Here is a 9,311-nt window from a genome sequence, read left to right as displayed (position 1 = left end):
CTTAAATGAAAAATACCATTAACGTTCGGACTAAGATTTAAAAAGTTCCAAACTCGATTTCTAACCCAAAATCACCTCAGTTTCAGTAAGAAAACATCGGAACTAGTCCCATGACTAACCGAGAATAATCTTATAAGGTCAGAACCTTCATAACTATTCTAATTCACAAAACTCATATACGAAACCAATTGTTTTTTTAAAAAAAAACTTAAAACGAAATTAAACTATACCTTATGCTTTCCCTCTTCAAGGATTTGCTATCCTGCTACTACCGAAACTTAGATTGCTAGGTTTCGAGTTGAAAATCAAAGAAAATAGATATAGGAGGAGAAGATTTTGTTGAAAAGAAAGAACGAAAGTTCGTTCGTTTTCGTTTTTGTTTACTGTAACTTATAATATATATTAACGATAACTTTTTATATATATATAAAATAATATTATAATAATATATTAATAATAATAATATAATATAATATAATATTAATATTAATAATAATATTAATAAAAAGTTTATTATTAATAGTTATCTTATTATTTTTTAACTACTAAGAAATCTCTATTTCTAAGGTATTTGACCAACTTTGAGTACCCCAAAATACCCTAGTATTTCTAAAATTAACTTATCAAATAGTCTCATCAATATTTCTAACTAAAATTACTGTGACATTTTTAGCCTCCAATCGGGTCTCTAGGGTCGCCAAACCTGAAAATATTTTTATTTCACAAATAACTCATATTATATCCACGCATTTCATATAAATCACTGTAATTAACAAATTACGCTTATATATCCACTTATCGAGTCTTCAGGGTCGCCGAACCTGAAAATATTTGTATTCCACGTATAGCTCATATTACATTCACACATGCTAAATCTTCGCAATTAATAAATTACGCTTATTTACTCACTTATAGTAAAATTTAAATTTTATTCTGAAATAAATTAGTAGGATCATAATCCCACTTATTACCTAATTAAACCATAATATAAATATAAACCTTAATTATTTACCATTAGGCTTATCGAGATATTACACTTTATATTTTTATGTAATTTTTTTTAAAAAAAATAATCATCATTTTTAAAAATATTTGTTTAAAAATTTGTTAAAATTTCTTTCTTTTAATACAATAAAAAAATTTCTTGATGACACCAAATCTGCTTTAAGTCATCCCAATTATAGGAACGCAAAGCTGCTTGCCCTATTATGCTATCTTTAATATCTCTAATTTCTTAACATAACCAAACTAAATCATTTCAATGTTTTTTTTTTTGTTTTTTAGAGTGTAACATAATAATATTACAATTTACTAATATTTTAATAATATTTTAATAAGCATTATTATTGGGCACTAGTGTTGCTTAGTACCTCTAGACATGTCATTTAACGATTGACTAGCGATACTCTTAAAAAGTTATTACATTAAACTATATGAAACTCGATATTTAACTAGATCAATAGTGATATTAACACATAAAAAGATGTTAGGCACCATTGTTGAGCTAGTCTCGATGGCTTTCAAGTTTCAATGTTCTTTCTCTAAATAAACCAAACATCTTTCTTATTACCATTTTTGTTTCATCTAATTACCATTCTAATTTTCTATTACATCTAACTTTTCTTTTTGGTAGCAACAACAGCTAGTTTCTTTCCTCTACTTGTATGTCAAATTGTACAAATTCATTTAACACCAATGAACCTAATCATAAAATTTAATTACATACCAACAAAGTTCAATGTAATTTTCTTCTATAAAAATTACAATTTATTTATATTGCCGTTACAAATGTAATATAACAATACCATTTATTACATACATATCAATATATAATAATATAATAAAATACTATACTAATATACATATATATATTTATATATATATAAGATATTTAGACACCATAGAACTTCAAAGCAATTCAGTTCGCCACACCACAGAGCTAGCCAGAACCAGAGCTTTGGTCTGTTTTTTTTTTTTTAAGTGTTAACAATGGAGGGATTGGTTTCATTTAAGGCGGTGCCACCCGTCTCTCGCATGCCCAAATTTTCATGCTTGAGGTCGACTTCATCTTCATCCTTGGACCTTCGAAGAGGAGGCAACTCGTTCTCGTTTGGCTCCTCCTCAATCTCCTCTTCATCTTCGTCCTTTTCCATTCGAGCCCAAGAGGTTTGATTTTAAACCCTTTTTTTTTCACTCTCTAATGCTTTGAGTTGAGCAATCTTTCTCCAGTTTTGAAGATTACCCATTTGGAGTTTTATGATTCATTGAATGACCCAATGCTTTGTTGTGTAATATGAAGATTACCCATTTGATGTTTCATCATTCTGTGCATGACCTCATCAAATATGTTTCTTTACATTATCCCGAAATTGAATTTTTAGTGCAATCTATATTATGATGCTCATTTTTATCAATTGGGTGCTTGTTGTTCTTACAGATGGACTCTAAAGATGGTTCAGCCACTGTTACTCCTGTGAGTGAATCTGAACCTGAACCAGATCCTGTGAAGATAACGGAATGGGAAGTGGGTATGTTCCGTGATGAAGTAGCTAAAAGCCAGGGCATAAGAATCAGAAGAAGACCCCCAACTGGACCCCCTTTGCACTACGTGGGGCCCTTTGAGTTTCGTTTGCAGAATGAGGGAAACACACCTCGGAATATTTTGGAGGAAATCATTTGGAACAAAGATGTTGAAGTTGCTCAAGTGATTTTGCTGACTTGATTCACAAATGATATGCTTTTCTTTTAAGTTCTTTTCATTTTAAAGATAATATGTTTTTGAAGTATATATAAAAATAATATGTGTTGGGTTTCCAGTTAAAAGAGAGGAAACCTCTTGGGTCACTGAAGAAAGCCTTGGACAATGTTGCTCCTCCTAGAGACTTTGTAGGAGCTCTCAAGGAGGCCTATTCACGAACTGGTCTGCCAGGTTTGATAGCTGAAGTGAAAAAGGCTTCCCCAAGCAGAGGAGTCATAAAAGAGAATTTTGATCCAGTAAGTCTGCCTCCTTTTTAGCCTGTTATTAGTTGCCTTTCTATCATTGTATCATGTTACATTATTCAGTTCTTCAACATATTTTATCTTTTACAAGCTCTTGAATGGTTGTGTATTGTATCTTGTTAGAATTTGGAATAAGATGAATGAGGTTTTATCTCAAAGCCAATTGGCAATGAGAGGAGTAGTCCATTCATGTTATATATGATAATTTATTTTCACACATTAGTAATGGGAGATTAATTCTAATACACCCTCCTCATGTATAACGAACGACTTTTAAGAGACCACAGGACCGAATGTAACATTTGAAAGAATCTCACAAGCGCAAATATCGAGAAATTTGTAAGTGTACACGTCGGAAAATTTGTGAATTTTGAAACAGGTCGAAGACCCCAACACTGAAAATGGGCACACATTGGCCGAAGGTCCCAAATGGAGGGAGGTTAAAGGGGAAGTTTATAGTTTGGCTCGTCTTTTAGACCGGCGACACTTTGAGTTTGAGCTCACAACGGATCACAAGGCTCTAATACCATGTAGAGAATGGTGAAGAGAATTGTGTGTTGTATTCCATAGAATAGTATATACTTATATACAAAGCTAGGAGATTGAATGGGAAATTACTGAATATAAAAGAGAAACTACTAAATCAATTTAGCCTAATATTTTACAACTAATATTCTAACATATCCTAATGGATGAAATAGATATTACTGAAGATCATAAGTTTTTATTGTTTGCGAGCTGTTTTGCCTGAAAAATGCTTGGATAATTGAAAATCTTGTATGCAGAAAGAAAAATAGCATGTGTAAGAAGTTGGAGACTGATGTGATTTATAAATTATTCTTGATTCTTGCTATGAAGGATTTGTTTCTGTTTTGATCCCGTATTCAATGTTGCAAGAACTTGTAACTGTCCTAACATTATGAGGCCTTTTTTCTCTATTCTCTTTCTTTGATATTGGATTTGTCACTATTACTAAAAACAATTTTGCAGGTTGAAATTGCTCAAGCTTATGAGAAAGGTGGTGCAGCTTGTCTTAGTGTTTTGGCAGATCGGAAGTATTTTCAGGTAACAATCAGTTTCAATTTTCTTTCTGCAATCACATTGAAGACTTCTTTAGCATTGAAGCCAATGAATTCACTTCACTGGACTTGCTTCCTCTACAGGGAAGTTACGAAAATATAGAGGCAATAAGAAATGCAGGAGTGAAGGTTTGTTCTGCACGCATCTTCTTTCGTAATCTTCATTGTTGAAAGCATGATAGTGGTTAATTGGCATAACTGATATGTCTAAAATTCACAAATTATGCAGTGCCCTCTATTGTGCAAAGAATTCATCATTGAAGCATGGCAGATCTACTATGCTAGAAGTAAAGGTGCAGATGCCATTCTTTTGATTGCTGCTGTTTTGCCCGATCTTGACATCAAATACATGGTTAAGATCTGCAAGATGCTTGGTTTAGCAACTCTAGTTGAGGTAATTATCAAAATAGCTCTTGCCATAATCGATTTGAAACTCTTCATTGATAAGTGTGGATTTTTATTTTGCTGCTGTTTAATGTCAGTGTAGATAAAAGGTCATCCAATTAAGTTTTGATTTAAACAATGATTCGAAGATGTTTAGAGCATTGTTAGTGTTCATTTTTATTTTAAGTCCTGATTTGTGGCCATGTCATATGTTTCAAACATCAGGTTTTTCAATTTTGAAACAAGACTTCTTTGGGTGTTCTCAGTATTCTTCTCTGTTTGTTGTCACCCTATTTTATATTGAGCTTGTCATTTGAATTAACTTGATAATCTTTCAGGTGCATGATGAAAGGGAGATGGATCGTGTTCTTGGGATAGAGGGTATTGAGCTTATTGGCATCAACAACCGCAATCTTGGTAATGTGGCAATTAGAGGGTTACTATTTCTCGTATTCTTGTATTTGTTTCACAGGATAAGAACAAATTTCAATGTTTGCTTTGGTCACATACTTTATTTAAGTTTTCATAGATAGTAGACACTTTGAATGAAGGTTTGGGTTGACTATATTATCAATTATTTCCTCTTAGTGGAAAGGTCAACAGAGTTCAACATTATATAAATTTGAAGGGTTTGTATTATTGTATAGTCTTTCTATGCAATGAGATTTCTTTTCTTTTGTATATTTATATCACAGAAACTTTTGAGGTTGATACAAGTGTCACAAAGCGGCTTCTTGAAGGAAAGCGTGGCGAATTGATCCGTGAAAGAGACATTATTGTAAGGGGCTTGTCGACCATCTTCATTACATACTCAGAGCAGACACAATTTCTTATGCAACTTATATTATGTGGTTGGATGGAGATTTGGTCTTTAGTGATTAGTGATGTTAAAGTCTTTTCCTTTCAATATTTTCAGGTAGTTGGAGAGTCTGGACTGTTTACTCCTGAAGATATTGCTTATGTGCAAGCAGCCGGTGTTAAAGCGGTAAGATTGAAAAATCACACTTCAAGATGCCGACTGCATTCAGCTTCACTGAAAACTGTACTCTCTTTTTTTTGCAGCAAAAAAAGTAGTTATAGTTGTATAGAGATAGATAGACAAATATTTGAACAAATGCTTAATTTAGATCAATGCAAGCTTTTTTATAACTGATTTTGCAGGTTTTGGTTGGAGAATCAATTGTGAAACAAGATGACCCTGGAAAGGGAATAGCTCAACTCTTTGGACAGGATATTTCAATATGAGATCAAAATAGCAAAGTCCACAGCTTACTTTGTGTAGAGTAATCTGCCAGAAGATCAGTAATGTTCAACAGAGTTTCATGCTAAATTATGTGATCTTTTTGTATGATTCGTGTGTCCGGCTATGTTTGCTCTTATAGTACTTTGATATTTACATACAAATAAGTTTTTAGCTGTCAAATTCAATCTCTACATAATAATGGTGTAGTGCAAAAGTTGTACTAGGCACTTTTCTCAGTTATTGCAAATTCGTTTGGTTTTGACAGAATAGCAACTCCCTGCTCCCCTGGTGGTTAGAGCAACTCTAATGGGTGTTACCATATATATTTTTCTGTTTAAATTAGGGTCTAGGCTATTTATTTTTAAGTTAATTAGGATTTTTGCCCCCTGAACTTTGATATGTACCAAATCATGCTCTCTTAACTTTTAAGATTGTTGAAAATGTCTCCTGAACTATTTAGATTGTTGGATTTGAGGACTTTTTTCCAATTTTAGTAAAAAAGTCTAACATGGATGAAAGTCCAAGGGCCATGATTTAGTACATGTCAAAGTTCGAGGGGCATGATTTGGTAGATATCAAAGTCTGAGGGCATGATTTAGTACATAAACAATCACTGAAGTAGTAAAATTGAATGAAATTAGACAAAAGTCCTTAAATCCAACAATCTCAATAGTTCATGAGGTATTTTTAACGACCTTAAAAGTTCATGGGGCATGATTTAGTACATGTCAAAGTTCAGGGGGCAAAAATCCTAATTAACCTTATTTTTATTTTGCAAATTGCGGAATTTAAATTTTAAATTATAATTTAATAAAATAGAAGGTTAGAATAATTTTGTACAAAAATAAGGTGTCAAAATGGGATTTGCCCATTTTGTTTAAAACACTGATAGGGGAAAATAAATTTAAGCCATAAGAATAAGGGCAGTGAGAAAAACCATAGGAACCCCAAACCAAAAAGAAACAAAATATAAATACCATCAAGGTTAGTTCTATTGTGGTGAACCATTGAGGTATATATGGTTATGTACATGTAAACAAAAAAAATATAAAATATTCTGATATTTTCGAGGTCTAAAGAGTTGTATTGAGGTATACATGTGAAAAAAAATACAAAATACCATCTAATCTATCGAAGCATAGTAAGATTTGAGGCAAACTATCAAGGTGTAGTGAAGTGGTGTGGTATAATGAGGTCTATCTGGAGGTGTATGTATGTATTTGTGTGTAATTTATGTGTGGACATCTCATTACACATAATAATAAGTTTAGTGAGGTGCACCAAGGTCTATCAAAGTGCACTAGGTCTAGTGAGGTGCGTGCATGTAGACAAAAAATTAAAAAAAAAAAAAATACAAAGGTCCATCAATGCATGGTGATTTATATCGAAATCCAATACCATTGAGGTTTTATCGAGGTGTGGTGACTGGTGAGATTCATCAAGGTAAATCGACAAATTTTAGCAGAAAAATGAGAAAAAACGCAGAAAAATGAGAAAAAACACAAATTATCAGATAAAAAACGATCAAAACACACAAATGTGAACACAGGTCAATACAAAATAGATTTTAAATGTTAATCATTACTTATGGATTGTTTACTCCATGCACTCAAAAAATGGATAATTTCTTAAGTGATAACTTTAAATTTAGATTCACTTCAATGATGAAAAACAATACACATGTTCTTAACAAAAATAAGGTATTAATAGTGGTCTTGGTGACTATTATGAAAGCTAGGATCTTCAATCTTGTACGAGGGAGAGAGTAACTAAAATAAAAGGAAAATTTAATTTTTCATCTTTACTGTTAAAAATAATAACATAAACTAAAGTATTTCAAAATTGGTAGGTGTTTACCAAAATTTTTGAAAATCAATAATTTAAATGTCAGAGTCAAAGAATAATAATTTTGAATTAAAAGAAATAAGAACACTTAAGATTTTTACGTGGTTGGAACGTTAATTAGTATTAGTCTACGAGTCAATATTATTAAGAGATGCCAGAAAAGCCTTAGAGATTACAGAAGGTATAAACACCTATTTTTGCCTGAGCAAGCGAGCCAAGAATTTCTAACCCTTTGCATGTAGGGTTTTTATGGAATTTAGTATAGAGCTCATACTAGTTACCATTTTTCCCTCTAATGGGGAGTTTACAAATATAATATTAACTTTAGACTTATTTGATGAAGCCTAATGTGATGACGACATCATGATGTTAGTTGTCAAATCTGTGTCATATCTTTATAGAAATTAATGACACATTAATTACTTAATTTCTAATTACCTAGTTTTCTTATTTAGTAAGATATGATCTTATTTAGTTATAGAAGATTCTTTCGGCTATGCGATTGTATGCTTTCTGAATGTTGACCATGCTGGATGGAATCACGCTTGAGCGAGTTAATCATTATTTACCTGGAAGGACTGTTGATTTATGGATCCAGCCCAACGATATTATTGTTGGAAGTTATTTTAGTAGGATCCAGATTTACTAACATGTATGTTGATTATAATACTATAAACTAACATCCCAAATATGAATTTCCTAAAATAATGAAATAAACACGTAAAAGTTGTAGAAAACTTTACATTGATGGCAGCAGAATAATATGACTCCTTCCGTTCAGATCTCTAATCCTTGGTCCTTTCTGTTGCAGAGTATGATCAAGATCTGAACCTGAATTCTCCTTCAATTAACAGTACGAACTACACAATCTTCCTCACTAAATTGAGTATTGCTTTGATGTGTGTGGCATATTTTCAAACTAATGACCACCAAAATTTAGTGAAGAAATACTAAGAAAAATTCAAAATCAATGATAGAAAATAATAGGTATTCTTTTGATTCAGTTTGTTAGACAAAAGAGAGTCTTAGATCATTATGAATCAAAACTCTTAATGTTCTATTTATAGAGATTCATTAAGTTTAGGGTTAGAGCTATATGGGCTGAATTGAAAGATCCAATGACTTAAAATAAACTACTCATGTTCGAACTCCTATAAGGCCCATGAGTTAGATTTTGGCCATTATTTTGCTTCCTTAATGAAGCAAACTTATCTTTCTTCAGTAATATTATTTTTCTGCTCTAGTTATTTAATTATAATTAATTAATTAATTATCAAATAAAATTACCATTTAAATATATTTATTAATTAGACCTTCTAAGATCTATTAATCAATAAATAAACTTTGAATTCTCTTTTCTTCTCAATTGTGTCCATCCTTAGTAAAATTCACAAATAAGACATAATTTTTATTTAGAATCCTAATTGATTAAATAAATCAATTAATTGAGACTACAAAACAATATTATCTCAGTTAATGTGGGGACCATGGGCCTATGTAACCAAGCTCTCAATAAGTAGCTCTAGAATTTACCAAGTAAATTCTCTATCTTATTAATTCCTCCCGACTCAACTATAGATTTGGAATTGCACTTTTGGTTACATAGAATGCTCTATACACCAAGAAGAGATACACTATAAATTATTTATTATTTCACTCTAAATAATCAAAGATCCTCTATAGATAATTTACATCGAGTAGGGACAGATTTACCGTTCTACCCTTCAATGTATTTTATCCTTAAAATACTTAGCTTCTTA

General features: G+C 31.6%; 1 protein-coding gene across 1 annotated transcript; it reads left to right on the top strand.

Moving 5' to 3' along the window:
• Positions 1-1,860: 1,860 nt before the first annotated feature.
• LOC115699744 (indole-3-glycerol phosphate synthase, chloroplastic) lies at positions 1,861-5,973 on the top strand. Its single transcript, XM_030627281.2, has 10 exons — positions 1,861-2,166; positions 2,438-2,704; positions 2,818-2,994; positions 3,991-4,065; positions 4,164-4,208; positions 4,309-4,473; positions 4,802-4,880; positions 5,159-5,241; positions 5,380-5,448; positions 5,625-5,973. Exons 1-10 carry the CDS (start codon positions 1,990-1,992, stop codon positions 5,706-5,708), a joined length of 1,221 nt encoding a protein of 406 aa, XP_030483141.1. The 5' UTR covers positions 1,861-1,989; the 3' UTR covers positions 5,709-5,973.
• Positions 5,974-9,311: the final 3,338 nt, after the last annotated feature.

Source organism: Cannabis sativa, chromosome 8 (genome assembly GCF_029168945.1).
Source record: "Cannabis sativa cultivar Pink pepper isolate KNU-18-1 chromosome 8, ASM2916894v1, whole genome shotgun sequence".
NCBI lineage: Eukaryota > Viridiplantae > Streptophyta > Magnoliopsida > Rosales > Cannabaceae > Cannabis > Cannabis sativa.
This window is presented reverse-complemented; position numbering and strand designations above follow the sequence as displayed.

Coding starts and splice junctions, on each gene's coding strand:
- LOC115699744 (XM_030627281.2), top strand. CDS start 1,990: ATGGAGGGATTGGTTTCATTTAAGGCGGTGCCACCCGTCTCTCGCATG. Junction 2,995..3,990: donor TAAAAGAGAATTTTGATCCA/GTAAGTCTGCCT, acceptor ACAATTTTGCAG/GTTGAAATTGCTCAAGCTTA. Junction 4,066..4,163: donor CAGATCGGAAGTATTTTCAG/GTAACAATCAGT, acceptor CTTCCTCTACAG/GGAAGTTACGAAAATATAGA.